This window comes from Dama dama, chromosome 23, assembly GCF_033118175.1.
Source record: "Dama dama isolate Ldn47 chromosome 23, ASM3311817v1, whole genome shotgun sequence".
NCBI lineage: Eukaryota > Metazoa > Chordata > Mammalia > Artiodactyla > Cervidae > Dama > Dama dama.
In genome coordinates, this window is record NC_083703.1 from 79225525 (window position 1) to 79245050 (window position 19526).

A 19526-nucleotide genomic window follows, 5' to 3' on the forward strand; every position below is an offset into this window, starting at 1 on the left:
CTCTGCTGGGCCATCTTGAAATTCTGAACAGTTTTTGAATGGGGGCCCCTTGCCCCTTGTGTTCATTCTGCATTCGGTGCTGCAAATCACAACGCCAGTCCTGCCTTCTTTTGTCCTCGAGGACTCAGGATGCAGGTCACCTCTCCTGCGAAGACCTCAGCAGCTCCTGCCTGAGGCACTCTCATAACCTCCAGTAACTCCCAGCTCATACCTCCATTTAGTCATCCACCAGTATTTAAGGAAGCCCTGCTACAACACCACGAGTGCTGCCTTTCTTGGGCACAGACCTAACCCCAGCCCAGTGCTAAATTCTTCTCATGCAAGAGTTATGTTCATGGCAACTCTCTAAGGTCGGCACTATCATTATGCCCAATTTACTGACTGGTTAAGGGATCTGCCCCCACGGCAGAGGGGCGGCGGAAGCAGGACTCTTGAATCCGGCCGAACACACACTCGGAACCACTAACTCCTTCCACCGGCGGGCACTTTGCTCAGGACCGGAAATGCAGTGGTTGCCTAGAAGGGCCATAATGCTCGTGCCACTAAAGTGTAACTACGCGTTACGTTTATAATCATCCTAATTACCTGTCTGGAGACCTTGCTGCCCTGTTAATGCCTTCAAGTCCCAATCTCTCATGTTTATCTCACTAATACAGAAACCTATCACAAACTCTGGGAAGTGACACAGTCTGAAATTTCCTTGAAGAATGAATAAAAGGTCATTTCTACATGTAGCTTAATTTTACTATTAAAGTGCTTCAAATACTTCCTATTAAACCATGACAACTACATTAAAAATTTATCTACTGGTGTGTTGTTTTAGACACATCTTGATCGAAATAAGACTATCTAAACCCTTGGAAGCAGCAATTTAAAAACAAAAACTATCCATTTTTCCTCCCAGTGGTAAGTTCCTGATTTCCAGGGTTTTAAGTTCAATTGTTTAAAATCAACTTTTTCCCTCCAAGTTCAGAACTCTTTCAACTTGATTAACATTAATGCCTCTAAAACTCTGGCAACATCCCAGAATCTGTGCCACTGACATTCTTATAATGATAGTAACTCTGCGATATCTTGAATCTAACTTTGAGACATTGGGCAAACACAAACTGAGGGACAGACTACAAAGTGGCCTGAAACTGGCCTATCCTTTTCAGAAATGTCAATGTCACGACAAAGAAATCTGGGGCTCTCTGCCAAGTTAGAGATTAAGGAAGCAATCAAATGCAACTGGCAAGCCTGTACTGCTCTGCGGACTAGTAAAAAGAAAAACACTATTAAAAAACATTTAAGGAACAAATGGCAGATCCTGAGTGAGAAAGAGAGAGGAAATTGACAGTAATATATTGATGATAAATTTCCTGATTTTGTAATCATACTGTGTTATTTAAGAGAAACATCCTACTAGGAATTAAACACAAGTATTTTGGTGGTTCAGACAGTAAAGAATCTGCCCGCAATGTAGCAGACCTGGGTTCAATTCCTGGATAGGAAGATCCCCTGGAGGAGGGCATGGCAACCCTCTCAGGTATTCTTGCCTGGAGAACTCCATGGACAGAGGAGCCTGGTGGGCTACAGCCCATGAGATCACAAAGAGTCAGACACAACTTAATGACTAACACACACACACATTTAGGGGTTACCTGGAAAAGGAAACGGCAACCCACTCTTATCTTCCTGCCTGGAAAATCAGCCTATAGCTACAGCCCACGGGGTGGGAAAGAGCTGAACATGACTCAGTGACTGAGCAGCAGCATTAAGGGTTAAAAGGGAAGAATGTCTGCAACGTAATTCTCTGAGGACTTAGAAAGGGTGAGGCGAGGGTATTAAAAAGCAAGAGGTTAAAACCTGATAAACCTGGGTGAGGGCAAACAGGAGTTTTCCACGTAATTTTTGCAACTATTTTGCCAGTTAGCAATTATCACCACCCCCCTACCCACTTATTTGGGCTTCCCCAGTGGGTCAGACGGTAAAGAATCAGCCTGCAATGCAAGAGACACGGGTTCGATCCCTGGATCAGGAAGATCCCCTAGAGAAGGGCACGGCAACCCACTGCAGTATTCTTGCCTGGAGAATCCCATGGACAGAGGAGCCTGGTGGGCTACAGTCCACGGGGTCGCAAGGAGTCAGACATGACTGAGCGACTAACACTTTCACGTTCTTTCCCCAATTTTTTTTTAACTAAATTAGTATTAATACAAGTGTTGCTATTATAAACCAGGAGATGATGTAGGACGTAGGTAAATATTATGGCTTACAGTCTCATGATCAAGGACTTGATGTTTTGGTTTCCAAACTTTCTTGAGTTCCAAAAATAGTATTGAAAAGTACATTTTAAGATGCCATGTGATAAAAATAGAAAATAGTCCTGCATGGATACACATGCATGTATCTGTTTCCCTTCACTTTTGAACTTACTAAAAGGAGATTTTGGTGAAAACCCTTACTCCAGAAAATATTAAGCGATTGAATGGTAAGGTCAAAGAAGGTTTCTTTCTCTTCCTGTCTCTGAAATCCTCCAACTTTAGCTTCTTACCTGGGCCCTTCCCCCCAAAGTGTATCAAATAACTACACTCCCCACCCCACTTTCACTCTTCAAGCCGGCAGTTTTCTTCACTGCTTTTCTGGGGCTTTCGACACAAATGGTGGAGCCAGGGTCTGTGTTGACATTCAGAACTCGGCTCCGTGTCCCCCTCCTTTTGGATTGGCATGACGATGGAAACCACGGGCCACAGAAGGAGACCCACAAAGGAAGACAAGTTTCTAACGCTGGAGCCATCTGCCAGTTCTCCTTAGGATCTTTTCAAGAGCTGAAGGAAGCTAAAGCAGGGGCTGAGAAAGGGGGTCTGCAGGGGAGGGAAGAAAAAAATCATTCACCGGAAAAGCAATCACAATATGAAAAAAAGCAAAGAAGGTGTGGAGCCTGGACGGCTGACGCAGGGGGTCCCCAGACTCCCTCCTGAGCTCAGCAAAGGCCCATTGCACCCTCTCTGGTGGAGCTTCTGCGGGTTGCCGAGCATTTTAAATGTTACAGTCAGAATCCGTTATCAAAAGAGGGTTTAATATACACGAACCACAAAAAAACGCCTTGCAGAGGGATCTTCTGGTTACCTCCGTGGAAAGCCCAAGCCACCTGCCTTTGCAAAGATTTTGTCGGGGTTTCTTTCTTTACGTAGCAAAACGCCCTAAATATATGCAGTTTAGCAATAATAGAACATTTCTATACCAACTCTAAATCCCCCCTTTTCCCAGAGACTGGCAACTTTTTGAGGCCACCAACTATGAAAATCTACTCAAATGAACTAAAGCAAAAATACTTTCATGCCCTCATGCCGTTGCTGTTTAGTCGCCCAGTCTGTCCGACCCTCTGCGACCCCCTGGACTGTGGCCCGCCAGGCTCCTCTGCCCACGGGATTCCCCAGGCGAGAATACTGGTGTGGGTTGCCATTTCCCTCCCCAGGGGATCTTCCCAAACCAGGGATGGAACCTGCATCTCCTGCCCTGCAGGCAGATTCTTTACCACTGAGCCACAAAGGAAGCATGCCGTCATGCATCTATACTAAAAGAAAAATTTGGAGCCTTAAATATATTTCTCCAAAATTTTTCCTAGAAGGAAAATTCTTCTCAGATCAGAAACTACGGATGAACTGCTTCTTCAGAAGACTGAGGTCCTTAACATGAAGCAGTTCACACCCTGGCTGGGTGCAGGCTCCCTCAGGCATCTGTCTTATCTCAGAATTCTCAATTTCCTGGAGGCGAAGCACAGCTTTCACTCCCTTCAGCTGCTCCTGAAACATTAATCCCTGAATAGGATCAGCCATCCTTGGGAGCTTTAGGTAACGTTCTTATTTCTCATGGGAAATCTACATAGAATCTGTACTTAGAAATGAAAGCTGACGTCAGTTGGGTTGTTTCGTGGGTTCTCCATGGTGTATTTGACTGGATTTTTTAAATTCCACCATTTCAAAAATTCAAATGAAAGTTTGCCTACTCAATTCTCTTTGGGTCAGATTATTCACTCTTTATTCTTGCATTTTGAAAATTTATAAGATCCCTTCAAAGAAACCTTCACAGCTGCAACATTTAGTATGTAAGTCTGGTGCCTTCTTAAAAAACTAACACTGCAAAGCAGTCACATTAGTTTTGTAAGGCTGAAGTCTATCTTTTAGAGCTGTGCTCCCTTGAAAACCTGTGTAGGACAGAGTTTGCAGCCGCCACACCAACAGAGCTCAAGTGGCAGAGCATCTGCCTGCAATGCGGGAGACGCGGATTCAATCCCTGGGTCGGGAAGATCCCCAGCAGGAGGAAATTGCAACCTACTCCAGTTTTCTTGTCTGGAGAATCCCATGGACAGAGGAGACCGGTGGGCTACAGTCCATGTGGTCACAGAGAGTCAGACACACGCCCAACACCAACGCTGAGCACGCACATGCCCAAACACCAACAGAAGGGCTGCCTTCTCAGCCAGCGGGGGACTGGGAGAGCACGCGGAGGATGTCACAAGCGCACAGTTAATCCCGGGTGGCTAAGTCTCAGGCCAGCCGTCAGCACGGGCTGCAGGGGCACAGTGATGGCCCAGGGATGTAGCGGGAGTCCCCCCAGGCCCGAGGCACATGCTGGCCTCCCTGACGTTGGCCACTGAGCGACTGTCCTGCCCCAGCCGCCCACACCCCACCGGCCCAGGCTGTGAACTCTGCTCCCTGACCATCAGCAGCCCATGGCCAACTTGGGACCCTGTGCCCACCCCGACGCCCTGGGGCTGGGCAGCCGGAGGCTGACCTCTCGCCGTGAGGCGGCTGTAGACCTGGGAGTTCACTTCCTTGTCCCGCATGTAGCATCGGATCTCCTCCACCGCCTCGCGGATGATGGTGACCGCCAGCACGAAGCCCTGCAGGAGAGAGAGACAGAGAGAAAGAGAGGGTGAGCCGGCCTGAAAGCCACCGGCCTCCCCCGGGGCCGAGACAGAAGAGACCAGAAGCCATGCGGCAGGGCGGCGGGTTTTCCACGCGCACAAGCCCCAGCAGGCCTACTCCTCTGACTCTCCTACCCTGGAGAAACCCCCACGGGTACCAGGACGTCTCAGTCACCCCCACCGCAGGGCTCCTAAGAGTGAAAAACACAGAAGCCCCAGAACCGTCCGGCGGGGCCACCCCTGACGTCTGTAGCTCACTCGCCACATGCCGGATGCCATTGGAAGCACCTTCCCCACCTTGGAGCGGTTCACCCCTGGGATGGCCACGCTAGCCGGGAAGAGGCAGACACACACAGGTGAAGAAAATAAAATGGGCCTCCCCGGTGGCTCAGTCAGTAAAGAATCCGCCTGCAATGCAGGAGACCCGGGTTCGATCCCTGGGTCGGGAAGATCCCCTGGAAAAGGAAATGCAATTCAGTCCAGTATTCTTGCATAGAGAATGCCACGGACAGAGGAGCCTGGCGGACTACAGTCCATGCGGCCTCAAAGAGTGGGACACAGCTTAGCAACTAAACCAAGGATGTCAAGGTCCTGAGTGATCATTCAGGGGCTTCTGTTCCAGAGTCGGTGCTCTCAGAGGCCACAGCGTTCTGCACCTGCAGAAACCTGGATGGGTGGAACCAAGCAGGTGGGCCACTGGGGCACAAAACGAGTCACAAGGCCTGTTTGTATCGACGCCAGTAGGGAAATTAACCTTCCAGACAGAGCACTGTTCAGATAAACACCAACAAAGGTTCCATACGCTGCTAAAGACTTGCCAATATCCTTTTTTTTTTAAAATATAAGGTCTCTATTTGGGTTTGTGTGTGTGTGAACTCAATCATGCCCGACTCTTGGGACCCCATGGACTATATCCTGCATGGCTTCTCTGTCCATGGAATCTTCCAAGCAAGAATACTGGAGTGGGTTGCCATTGCCTACTCCAGGGGATCTTCCTGACCCAGAGATCAATCCCACGTGTCTTGCGTCTCCTGCATTGGCAGGCAGATTTCTTACCGCTGTGCCACCTGGGAAGCCCCCACTCCTTAACTATTGGTTAGGTTCCTCTGTAAAAAACGGGACGGGACAGGGTGGGGACTTCTTACTTGGCCACAAAGTATGTGGACTCTTAGCTCCCCTAGCAGGGACAAACCTGTACCCCCTCCACTGGAGGCAAAGTCTTAACCACTGAACCACCAAGGGAATCCTCATGTTAAAGTAATAATTGCATAAGCACCCATCAGTAAAAGGAAAATTTTAAGCCACCCCACCTTCCCACGTTAGATATGATATCCTCACTCATAAAACCTGGTGCAGACTGCTGTCTGTCACCCATGGTAAGAATCCATTTTTGTCTAGATTTTTCTTCCCGTATCAATAAAAGCAAGAGCAGCCATTCATTTTTCTTACAAAAGAGCCTTGTCATCTCTCTTTTTAAAGTCATTTTTTTTAAATACAGAGGGCACAATTGCCCCTGAGGTTAGCAGTCATGAATTCTTTGAGGATTTCATTTTCATACTGTTTACCCTGTGCAATATATTAACTTCGATTCAAAGGACGTTAAATCTCTTATGTAAATCTAGCCAGCGATGAGCCGCTTTGTGGAACCCCTCCCAAGGCCCACACATCTTTGCCATCAAAGGATTTCTCCTGTTTCCAATCAGAAACAAAGTACACACTGGAGCCAAAGCAAAACCAGTACATTTTAGAATGAAAGCATGACCAGGCCACATAGGGAGGTGAGAGAAAACCTGGTCTGGAAAAGCAGGGCCCAGGTTTGCAGAATCCACATCCCCCCCCCCCCCCCCCGGCCCCCCACACACACTGCTGTTTCATTCTGGGCCAGAATCCAGGTTTCAGCTGTTTGTTTTTTCAAGTGTTGCCGTTTCTAGTTCTCTCTGCGTGGGTCTGGCTAAATCCCACTGATGTTAATGGGAAGTGTGTGCTTATCACAAACACAGGAGGCGCTCACCTCCCTGCTGCATGTAAATGCTGCCTCCTAAGTCCCCCTGGGCTTCCCAGGTGGCACAGTGGTAAAGAACCTGCCTGCCAATGCTGGAGACACAAGAGTCACAGGTTCGATCCCTGGGTCGGGAAGATCCCCTGGAGGAGGGCATGGCAACCCTCTCCAGTATTCTTGCCTGGAGAATTTCCATGGACAGAGGAGCCTGGCAGTTCAAGGGGTCGTAAAAAGTTGGAAACGACTGAGCAACTTAGCACACAGGCACACAGTCAGGAGTTGGGACCCAGAGCTGAAAGTGACTTTCTACTGAGTGAAATTCCTTAAGAGTCAGGGAGCTCACAAACACAAGTTACCATATCTATGACCTCCCCCCACCCCAATACACACACACACAGAATCCTCACCAATCCCAGGGGACCTGCCATCTCTTAAGCTAGAAACTGCTTTACAAAGTGATGCAAATGTGGTCCAGATATAAATTCCAACCATCCAGCTTTGGAGGTCCCTAAGGGCCAAATCACTTCATGGCAAATAGATGGGGAAACTATGGAAACAGTGACAGACTATTTTCTTGGGCTCCAAAATCATTGCAGATGGTGACTGCAGCCATGAAACTGAAAAAGGCTATGACCAACCTGGACAGCATATTAAAAAGCAGAGACATCACTTTGCCAACAAAGGTCCGTCTAGTCAAGGCTTTGGTTTTTCCAGTAGTCATGTATGGATGAGAGTTGGACCACAAAGAAAGCTGAGCACTGAAGAATTGATGCTTTCGAACTGTGGTGTTGGAGAAGACTCTTGAGAGTCCCTTGGACAGCAAGCAGATCCAGCCAGTCCATCCTAAAGGAGATCAGTCCTGGGTGTTCATTTGGAAGGACTGATGCTGAAGCTAAAAGTCCAATACTTTGGCCACCTGATGTGAAGAGCTGACTCATTTGAAAAGACCCTGATGCTGGGAAAGATTGAGGGCAGGAGAAGGGGACGACAGAGGATGAGATGGTTGGATGGCATCACTGACTCAATGGACCTGAGTTTGAGAAAACTCTGGGAGTTGGCGATGGACCGGGAAGCCTGGATGTGCTGCAGTCCACGGGGTCACAAAGAGGCAGACACAACTGAGCGACTGAACTGACTGAAGGGCCAAAGACACCGAGAAAGAAGCTTCAAGGGCAGTGGAGGGTCGCCTAAACTTGTAAAGAAATCAGAGGTGGTGGCAGTGAGCAGACAAAATCCTGAAGGCGCTAAGACTCTCTGTAAAGCTGTGCATCAAGAACAGATTTACTGGGAGTTCCCTGGGGGTCCAGAAGTTAGGCCTCCATGCTTCCACTGCTGAGGGCCCAGTTTAGATCTCTGGTTGGGGAACTAAGATCCCATAAGCTGCATGGTGCAGTCAAAAAAAAAAAAAAAGATCTACTAAAGCAAAACTCCTGAAAGAACTCAGAAAAGCAGCTACTTCTGCTTGGGGAGGCAGGCTGACTGGAGAGGGGCAAAGAGAACTTTCTGGGCTGGTGAGAATGCCCTGTCCTGACCACGGGTCCTGGCAACACACAGGGAACTGAAAACTCAGTATCACGTAGCCTGCGTCTTAATAACAAAGAAATCGAGATTTATTATTTGCTCTTCATACAATTTTACTGATTATCTCTCATCTGTTTCCTGAGGAACATCTCCCACGAGTACATTAGCATTGAGAAAGAAGTTACCAGGACTTCCCTGGGAGTCCAGGGGTTAAGAATCTGCTTCCAATGCTGGGGATGTGGGGTTGAGCCCCGGTCCAGGAACTAAGACCCCACCCAGCACAGGACAATGAAGCCTGTGCACCAAAAGGAAAGGGCTTGAATGCCACAACTAAGACCCAATGCAGCCAAATAAATAAATACTTTTTTCAAAAAAAAAAGAAAAAACGTTACCAAAAGCTAAGATGTAATCCACACGATGACCGACAATGGCACCAGTACCAGAATTTTAAAATTCAAATGAGGACATTTCCTGAGAATTTTCTCTGTGTCAGGAGCTATCTGCAGCGTTCTTCTTGCTGTACTTCACTGCACCTCCCAACAAGCCATGGGAATAGACACGATCACCCCCTACCGTACAGATGAGGAAACCGAGGTTCGGAAAAGCTAGTTCCAATCACACGGCTTCTCAAAGAGGCTGCGGGGCAACAGTCTGGCCCCACAGCCCTCATTCTGAACCACTGAGCTCGCGGCTGGGCTTGAAATGAGAGGACTCTCGGGGCAGTCAGATACATTTCAAAATGTACTTCAGCCAAGCACTGGAAGTTGATTCTCCACATAAACATCTAAGGGACTTAGGAGAAATCAGCTGCAGTCACTGGGAAACAGATGTCGTCTACTTGTCTTTGACCCCAAACTCCCTTCTCTGTAGCCCCTGGAAAGAGAGGAACTTGTGCAAAACAACCACCTCCTTCTGTCTCTGAACCATCACAGGAAACCCTGGCCATGGGGCAGTTAGAAGCCTCAGGACTGCCCGAGGCTGCTGGTAACCCTGGCTTCTCTCTACAGCCAGAGGCCCAGGAAAACCAGGACTTGGCTGCTTGCATCAAGAGTCAGGCCTCTGGCTCCTCCTGGAAACTCTGAGCATCATTTCAGCAAAGAGACATGAGCTAGAAATGGAGCGGGGTGCTCGATGGAAGGGCAGGAGCCCCCCAAGTCATCCTGGCCTCTCCACAGGCCCTCACTGCATTTTCTGAGGGGCTTCTGCAGTCCCCGGGGTCAGCATCATCAGTACTAATATGCGGAATACATCCCAGACCAGAAAGGGGTTACAGCACCTGCCTTCGAGTTGTGCTCAACACTTTGATCCTTGGTCACCAGCCCCAAGAACCAACGTGGTCTCCCCCTGCAGAGGGAGCAACTCTATTCAACAGTTTCAAACACCTTGACTACACATCTGGGCTAATGTAGTTTCCCATAAGTTTCCAACTTCCAGAAAGGCACTGAGGTGACTTGAGACAGAGGTCTCTGTACCTGAAGATAAAAAATACTTCATAAAAGGCCACACCGCCCCCCCATCCAAGGACTTCCCTAGTGGCTCAGAAGTAAAGAATCCGCCTGCAATGCAGGAGACCCAGATTTGATCCGTGGGCCAGGAAGATCCCCTGGAGAAGGGAATGGCCACCCACTCCACTATTCTTGCCTGGAGAATCCCATGGACAGAGGAGTCTGGTGGGCTATAGTCCATGGGATTGCAGAGAGAGTGAGTGACGAACACTTTCACCACTGTTCCAAAGAAAACTGCTAGCTCTGGTGAAGAACCTTGCAGACCTCCATGTATTTATTTACCAGCCTCGGGTCATTCACACTCCATAGACAGACTCACTGAAGCACAGAATCGGCCGCTTGGTCAGCCCCTGACGCTGACACCGCCCACATCATAAACAGAAAACAATTCAAAGAGCAGAAGCCACCACGTCGGAGGCCCTGCCTTTCTCGGGACCACTGTGTGCCAGGGCCCAGTACCTGGCAATCCGCGGTGAGCAGGCGGGAAATGCTTGTGAAACAAGGAGAGACTCGACAGCAGACAGACGGAAAGAAGGAGGAGCCCAGGCACCGCAGCGGTGGGCAGAACAGAGCGTCACCAGGAAAACCTCGGGGGCTCCCAACGTGTTGGCCTGGGGGCATCCTCTCCCTCTGAGAGGCCACGTCCTGTTCCAGCTGCCCGAAGGATGGAGACCTTTCGGCTGCCCAACCTCAGATCCTCCCGAAAGGATGCCCCAGCTGACTCACCAGGGGAACCCAGTAGGTGTAGAGCGCGCCGAGTCGCATCTCGGGGACGAACTGGGAGCAGGCGAGAAGCAGGAAGTAGAGGTTGAAGAAGTATTTGAACTGGTTAAACAGCACCTGCAGTGGGAGAGAAGACACTCGAGGCTGGTGGACTCGGAGCGAGGCAGACACGTGACCTCTCAAACACTCCCCCAGAACACAACTCACGTGGTACCTGCACGTACACTTGGCACTCTGCCACCTGTTGTTTAGGAAAACTCACCTGGGTGATGAAAACACCATGGGTCAAAGTAAAGATGCAAATGATACCCGTGGGAATTCTAAACACCAAATTCAAGACAATGGGGACCTCTGGGTGTGGGGTCCCTGACAATAGCTGTTAGGTTTTATTTCTTTTGCAAGTGCAGGAAAGGCCACTCCGAATGCCGCTGAAGAGGGTTTGGTGGGAAAGGCTTAGGTTGTAAGATTGAATCAAGAGAGAGACACGTTGATCTCAATGGTATGATTTCAACGCCAGACAGTAACTACAGCAGAATTTCATCCCATGTGGCAGGAGAGTTCTGGCAGTTTCCACTGGCCCCACGTGCCCTGGGAGTGTCACCGATACCCTGACTCATCTGGCCATCAGGCAACGAGCGGAAACGCCGTCTGCTCAGGGCGCTGTCCAGCCCTAGCTCCTGCTCTGCCATGGGGACGTGGACGTTCCACACCCCAGGTGGTGTAGCTGTGAGATGCGGAAGAGTTGCCTGACGTGCCTCAGAGTTTCCATGAATGAGAAATTAACCTGCACTTGACTTTAGATACTGAGATTTCGGGGGCCAGGGGAGGGAGTTGAACCAGGTAGCAATAAATGCAGTCAAAAAATCACCCTTAAAGAAACATTCAGGGGCTTCCCTCGGAGCTCAGTGGTAAAGAATCTGCCTGCCAATGCAGGAGACACGGGTTTGATCCCTGGTCTGGGAAGATTACAGATGCCACAGAGCAACTAAGCCCATGGGCCAAGACTACCGAGCCTGGGCCCTGTAGCCAGCGAGCCGCAACCACCAAGCCTGTGAGCCCCAGGGCCTGTGCCCCACAACAAGAGAAGCCTCTGCAGTGAGACGCCTCCGTGCTGCAACTAGAGAGCAACCCCTGTGTGCTGCAACTAGAGAAAAGCCTGCAGTTATCAGCGAAGACCCAGCACAGCCAAAAATAAATCAATTATTAAAAAGAAATTCAGGCTGACCTTACACTATGGTATAAGGTATCTGTTTTCATGTTCTCTCTCAGTAAATCAGTGACTTTTTTTTTCTTTCAGCTTTGAAACTGATTGTTGCTGCTGCTTCTACAGCCAGCTGGTGTAGTTTTGGAGGTCACAATGGATAAAAATCAATATTTAACTTAAGGGTGTGCTGGGGGGGGGGGGGAAGGTTTTCAGAAGGTTTGTCTGCTGATCTGTATAAATTAATGAACAAAACAGACAACTGCAGGACAATATACTACTAAGCAAAATAAATATTAGCAAATATGTTAATAGAAAGTCTCTCTGGATGGAAGTATTAAAATCTATCTTAAAAAGATTTCTTGGAACTTCCCTGGCGGTCCAGTGGTTAAGAACCCACCTCCCGGGATTCCCTGCTGGTTCAGTGGCTAAGACCCGAGCTCCCAATGCAGGGGTGCCCAGGTTTGATCCCTGGTCCGGGAGCTAGATCCCACATGTCACAACTCACACTCAGGAGAGCCAAATAAATAAATATTTTAAAAAATTTAAAAGAAGAATCCACCTCACAATGCAGAGGATGCAGGTTCAATCCCTGGTCGGGGAACAAAGAACCCCCATGCTCTGGGGCCAGTAAACCCATGTGCCTCAACCGCTGAGCCTTCAGGCCTCAGCAAAAGACCCCACGGGCTGCAACTAAGACAATACAGCCAGAGGAAAGAGACAAATTAAAAAAAAAATTTTCTCTACATTTTTAGCTCCCAACTGTTCTATTCTGAATATGTGTTCCAAGATGGTAATGGGGGAACTATAGGCACTGATTTTTTTTTTGTAACAAAGCTAGACCCTCAAAACATCTTTTTTCACTCCTCTTAGGCCAAACACACCAACTAAATGTGAAGTTATTGCAACTGATCAGGTGGCGTCTCACAGCCTTGCAGACAGAAGGCAACCCCTTCCAGGTGCTCAGGTCTAAGGGAGGTGAACGGCCAGTGGCCGGGGTGACGTGGGAAAGGCACGGGGTGCTCACAGACCCTGCGGCAGGTGCCTCGGTCTGCCAAGACTGGTACCACTGCACACGCGTGGTGTAAGAAGGAAAAAACCGTGTTGTCCCGGCCCGTACGTACCCCAGGCAGAAAGGTGAAGAAGTTGTACTTCTGATTGTTGATGACATTTCGAGGGTACCGCTGGTCCCTCTTCTCCGGGCGCCCCAACCAGACTGTGCGCGGCCTGGGCTCGCCTCCACCGCAGCATCTCAGCCACTCGCTGCACCTGTGGGAAAGACACGCCCACACCGTCAAGGCCACGCCCTCGTTATCAAGGCCACACCCATGCCATCACGGCCACGCCCACACCATCACGGCCACGCCCACACCGTCAAGGTCACGCCCTCCCAGAACTTCTCTCTATAGAGCATCTTCACTGGGTCAGAACCGCAGTCCCATCTGGGGCTTCATCCTTTAGAGAGCAGCGAAAACAGAGTTGATGCATCTAAGAAGACACCCGTGGTCCAAATCAAAGATGCTTTGTCAAAAAAACAAAAGATGCTTTGTCCCCAAGCCCAAATTATTTCAAAAAGCAGGGTCTGTTTTTGTTTTTTTTAGATTAAGAAGTAAATACATAACAACAGAACTTTTATCACTTTGATATGTTGCAGATGAGAGAGGAAAGCTCAGGATAGCTGAAAAAGGTCCCCCTGAGTTTGCCAAAATGTGAGAAACGGCTGAGTCTGGCCTTGAAGCAGGTCTGTCTTATTCTCAAAGCTATCAAGGATGCTGGTTACACCAAGATTATTATAAAAGAAGACAAGGAAAAGAATCTCCTTCCACTCCCACCTTTCCTTTTTAGCAACACACTGGAGGAACACGCCAGGAAGATGATGACTTGGAGCCCCACATAACCCGGAGATGGGCCAGCATGCCAGCTGTAGGCAAGCTGACCTCAAGGGCTGCCCCCAGAGGGCAGCTCCTCAGGTGCCCTGTGTGAGGCCAGGGGCACCTGGGCACCTGCCCGGCTCTGATGAAATCAGGCTGCTCTGAGACACACATCCTCAACCCCGACTCTCGCCAAAAAAAGGCACGGCATCCTTCAAGAGAGCCTGTAAACGAGGCGTCTTGAGAATCACGACCCTCATCAGCCCCTTGCGGTAGAGAGACCACAGGCGGAAAGCTCCTCGCCGGGCCCCAGCACACGCACAAGCTGGGACGGAGGAAGCCCAGCCCCGCCAGCCCCTTGAGACGCTGCCAGCTGAAAGCAAACCATCCCGATGTGGCCATCACGACTTACATAATTACTTGTCAGCGGCAGACCTGCCTTCTGTCCCTCCTCTTTCAGGCCAGGCATGTCCTGCTGGGGCGCTGGGTGCAGAGCCGAGCACACACAGGCTGTGGGCTCAGGACTCTGGCAAGCCAGCAAGCCTGCTCAGATGCTCAAAATTTCCATGATGAAACACGATGCTCTTTCTTAAAAATAGCATCCTGGTTCCAGTAAACCGGTGCTGGGGGTGGGGCAGGGAGGCTGGTGGTGGCTCCCATGAGCACAGGTTTCACTTCTAAGTAACTCATTCGTGTCGGCCAGAGAAACACAGGGCAACCGGGAGGAGTCGAACCGCGCTCCTGCCCGTAGGTGCGAATCACCCAGGCAGGCCAGCGTGGGGCAAAGGGCCGAACGGACGGGGAGGGGGATGCGCTGAGCAGAATCACACCCCTCCGTTTGCAGAAACCTTCCTCGTGGTCTTCCACTCTGCCGCGGACCAGCAATTCTCTCCCTATCCTGTGATAATCCTGCAATGGTGACTCCCGGAGCGGAATGTTTCTAATGAAAGCTGAAGAGAACCACAGACTGTCAGGCTGACTGTTTAAATGAGTTCTGTTTGCTCTCTGCTAGCAGAAGCTTCCATACAGCCAGCTACAAGGTTAACCTCTCCGAGACTGAACCTGCAGGCGTGCGTGTGCCCAGGGGCAGGTCATGCAGGGCAACCTGCGTGAGGCAGCGAAGACCGGAAACTAACTGAATCGGTCATGGGTCGGGGGGGCGGGCGGGGGCTGGTCAGGACTTCCCTGGGTCCGGTGGTTTAGACTCCACAATTCCAATGCAAGGGGTACGGGTTCAATCCCTGGTCAGGGAACTAAGACCCCATATGCTGTCTTGTGAAGCCAAAAAAATATTAAAGGAAAAAAGTGGGTGCTGGTCAAACAAGCAGGAAACGTTCATACAAGGGGATGCTCAACAGTCTTTAATGGAGGAGACAGAGTTGCATGTGCTAAATGGTCCTATTTGCAGAATATGCTAAATGGAAACGGCTGAAAGGTGTGTCCAGGACACCATTCTTTGCACGAAGCCAAGAAAATAACATGCAGACGTGCTTGAAAGTGCAGAAAACTTCCATAATGAGCTGATAATGTGGGTTTCTTTGGAAGGAGGGGCTAGGGGGGCCTTTTCCTATGTATTCTCTGGTCACACTGGATACATATTACCTATGTATGAAGCTAAATGTGCGCATATTACCTATGTGTCAGAGAAGGCAATGGCAACCCACTCCGGTGCTCTTGCCTGGAAAATCCCAGGGACGGGGGAGCCTGGTAGGCTGCAGTCCATGGGGTCGCTAGGAGTCGGGCAGGACTGAGCGACTTCACTTTCACTTTTCACTTTCATGCGTTGGAGAAGGAAATGGCAACCCACTCCAGTGTTCTTGCCTGGAGAATCCCAGGGACGGGGGAGCCTGGTGGGCTGCCGTCTATGGGGTCACACAGAGTCGGACACGACTGGAGCGACTTAGCAGCAGCAGCATTACCCGTGTGTGGGGCTAAATGTACCCATATTACCTACGTATGGGGCTAAATGTGCGTCTACGTGTGTATGTGTGTGTGCGTTTTCAGCTAAATCCGTAATAGCATTTATTAAGTGCTCACCTGGTCCAACCATGATTCCAGGTCCTGGGTGGGGATGGGGGGTACCTAACTTTGGAACAAGAGCCTTTGCTTCTACTTCCTCACAAATACAAAAGCAGGCAAGCACTTGGCACAAGATAAAATAAGGCCGTTGTGTCACTGAGGTCAGGGCAGCGAGCCGCAGACCGAAGCCCTTCCGCCTGCATGTTCGCTGCCCTGCCCGAGCCATGCGGTGAATTCTCACATCAAGCTCCCCAGTCACCCAGTCACCCTTCGGGGCCTGCTGGCGGGGTGGACCGACTCCTTCAGGGCAGTGACGTGCGAAGCTTCCCCAGGAGCTGGAGACACGCCCCTGGAGGAGAAGGCGGCCCCCACCCCGCACCCTCCAGCTTCCCAGGCCGCAGCCAGGGGGACAGGTGGGCAGCATCTGCGTGTGAGTCGGCCACGCGCCCAGCACCTGCCATCCCTCGGGCCCTTCAAGCCCCGCTGTGGCCCCGGGTCACCTTCCCAGGGCCCCGGCCCCTCCACGCCAGCGCCGGGATTCTCTCCCACCAGGTTTGTCTGGGGGCCCTTCTGCCGGCGTTCACCAGGGGCGCTGCGGGCTCCGGCTCCCTCACACCGGTGAGCCAACCACCGCTGTGCCTGCCGCCCCCTGCCCGCCTGCAGGCCAGCTCCGCTCCCGCCGTCCGACGGCCTGAACTGCACCGTCAGCAACCAGCCCGGCACCCCAGCCTCAGGGGGGCCCCTGTCTAACTGCGTCCCGCCTCGAGTCCAGTCCCTCAGCCGAGGCCCCCATATAGTCTTCTCGTATCCTGCACTTACTCTTTCATCAGAAGTCAGTCAGTCAGTTTCCCTCCATCTCTCCACCTGATCCAGCCGATGTCAACCCCACCTCTGAGCTCCAGGTATGATGAGCCCAGGACCCAGGCTTGGCCAAGCAAAGCCCTCGACACGCTGATGGGCTCAGAGGAGGAGCCGATGACAAGCCTGCCTGGGGGTTTCGCTAGAAATTCCAGAAAAGACGTGCCCTTCACCCTGCGGTTGTTTAGGTGGCAGAAAAGCAGCCTGGAGTTGCAGGCAGACAGCTGCCTTGCTCCCGTTTAGGGAGAGTCAGCCTGAAAAATGGAGTCGCAAGGAAGATGCAGAGACCCCAGAGGCTCTGAGCACCCGGGGGCAGAGCGTAGGTCTCCTGGGCTCCTCCTGTCTTCCGTGCATGCTATGTGACTTCAGTCGTGTCTGACTCTGGGACCCCCACGGACTGTAGCCCCTCAGACTCCTCTGTCCATGGGATTCTCCAGCCAAGAATACTGGAGTGGGGTGCCACGCCCTCCTCCTCCAAGGGATCATCCCGACCCAGGGATCGAACCCAGGTCCCTTATGTTTCGTGCATTGGCAGGCGGGTTCTTTAACCACTAGCACCACCTGGGAAGCCCAAGTCTCAGGCATCAGTAAACTGGTTTTTGTTTTTATTTCATTTTGCTAAAGCCAATGTCGGGCTTCCCAGGTGGTTCAGTGGTAAAGAACCCGCCTGCCAATGCAGAAGATGCAGGTTCAATCCCTGGGTCGGGAAGATCCCCTGGAGAAGGAAATGGCAACCCGCTCCAGTATTCTTGCCTGGAGAATCTCATGGACAGAGAAACCTGGCGGGCTACAGTCCATGGGACTGCAAAGAGTCGGACACACATAGTTGGCAAAGCCAATGTTAAGTGGGTGTATTAACCTCTGCCCAAAATCTCCTAATAGTCCTGTCTGCCACGTGACTGGACCATCCGTAAAGATTCATTTTTACTGGTTTGTGTATCTTCACTTCTAAGTTTTTAAAGCCTGTGGTCTTATCATCCTGACCTCTCCACGCTGATTTCTTCGGGGCTGCGCTGTGCAAACATGGAAGTTTTACATTGAAGTTACTTAAAATAAGAGTTGAGTTCCTCATTCTCAGTAGCCACATTCTGAGTGTTCCGCAGTCACAGGTGGCCAGTGGCATGTGCTGGACGGTGCAAACAGAGAACATTCCAGCACGACAGAGCTTCCCCTGGACCAAGCGGCTTTACAGCTTCTGGCCAGGCCCCTCCTCCCACCTCACTGTGGACCAAACCTCAGCCACAGGAACATCAGTAAGTAGACCCCCAACTGAAGGCAATTTGCCAAGCAATCTCTCCAAAATCTCCAGCCATTTTCACACACACACACACACACACACACACACACACACACACACGGGATTTCTACATACCAACCACCTCCACTTTCTAAGTTCTTAAATTTGCCTCAATTTGCACGTTTTTTTTTTTTTTTTTGTTGGGGGGCGCTGCATTTCAAGGCATGTGGAATGTTTTAGTTCCCAGACCAGGGATCAAATCCGTGTCCCCTGTGGGAGTCTTAACCACTAGGGGGCCAGGGAAGTCCTCTCAATCTGCATATCTTAAATCAGTGTTTCTCAGCAGGAAGAAGGCGGGTAGTTACTGGTGTCTCCTAGGTGGAGGAGGGCAAGATTCTGCTATACATTCTAGAAAACCCAGGATGACAACCCCTCCGCCCCCCAAGAATGATGCGGGTCCCAAATGCCAGTTACGCCTTGGTTGAGAGTCCCTGCCCTGTATTTCTATCAGTGTATCTTAAAAAGTAACAGAAGGGACCTCCCTGACAGTCCAGTGCTTAAGATCCCAGGCTTCCAAAGCAGGGGGCTTGGGTTCGATCCCTGGTCAGGGAACTAAGATCCCACATGCTACACTACACAGCCAAAAAATAAAAATAAACAAACAAAACCTTTTTTTAAAAAAGTAACTTAATACCACTATCATAAATGGAAAACCAGCATCAGTTGCCATAAACAGAAGGTAAACAACAAAGTCCACACCAGGAGAAGCGAACGTTACTAAATTCCCACTGGACACAGGGGCCCTGGGCCCCGAGCTGCTGCTTCCTCTCTCGGTTGCACACACATTAGCAAGTGTCAGCTGTTCAAAAGTGGACCCTGGGACTTCCCCGGCGGTCCAGGGGTTAAGAATCCGCCTTCCAATGCAGGGGACGTGGGTTCGAACCCTGGGGGAGGAACAAAGATCCTACATGCCACGGGACAACTCAGCCTCGCTCAATCCATCGATGAGCCTGCAGGCTGCAGTGAAGCTGCAGCGCGGCCAAATTTTTGTTTAAAAAAAGAGGTTTGACTGAAAACAACAAAATTCTGTAAAGCAATTACCCTTCAATAAAAAAAAATAAATTAAAAAGAAAAAGAAAAGAAAGTGGGCCCTGATAGGGTTAGAAATATTGAAGGAAAACTGAAAAGGGAAGTTAAGGGTCTCACTATATGTCTGCATGAGATCTACTTCCTGTCCATGAATTACTGAGATATCACCACTGTAGCACCTGGAGCCAGCTTCTGCCTGTATTTGGGGAACCGCTGTCCTGCAGCGAAGCCATGGGCTCGGTGGCAAATTTCCAAGTAACGCAGTTTTCCCCCGGCACCCCCGTCAGTCCAAACAGAAGAGGCAGCAGCCAGGGCCCCACCTGACATCTGGATTTATACCCACGGCTCTTCTTCCAGCAGATGCCTCACACCCCATCTGTGCAGGGGTGGAAGTCAGCCCCACGGGAGGTCCAAGGGGGGCGTGCCTGGAGCTGTGGGGGCAGCTGCCACCCTGCTGCTGCTTCTCAACACCAAACTGAGCCGTCTGTCACTTTCCCAGACAAATTAGCTCCTACCCCACCTTCTAGACAGGCTTGGGGACAGGGGTTGCAAGATAGAACCTCTGAGTGTGAGAAATTAATGCAGAGGCTG

The 19526-nt window shown here is 50.6% G+C and overlaps 1 protein-coding gene across 5 annotated transcripts in view; it reads right to left on the bottom strand.

Moving 5' to 3' along the window:
- The window catches only part of ATP9A (ATPase phospholipid transporting 9A (putative)), a 122068-nt gene that overhangs the window by 82847 nt on the left and 19695 nt on the right, over positions 1 to 19526 (bottom strand). For 4 of the 5 annotated variants that reach the window (XM_061127521.1, XM_061127525.1, XM_061127522.1 and 1 more), the window contains exons 2-4: positions 12986 to 13130; positions 10664 to 10777; positions 4780 to 4888 (exon numbers count right to left, since the gene is read on the bottom strand). In XM_061127521.1, the coding sequence (XP_060983504.1) occupies positions 4780 to 4888; positions 10664 to 10777; positions 12986 to 13130 (368 nt within the window). Of the gene's footprint in view, positions 1 to 4779; positions 4889 to 10663; positions 10778 to 12985; positions 13131 to 14144; positions 14290 to 19526 lie in introns of those variants that run through there. The other variant, XM_061127523.1, reaches the window with a different exon arrangement.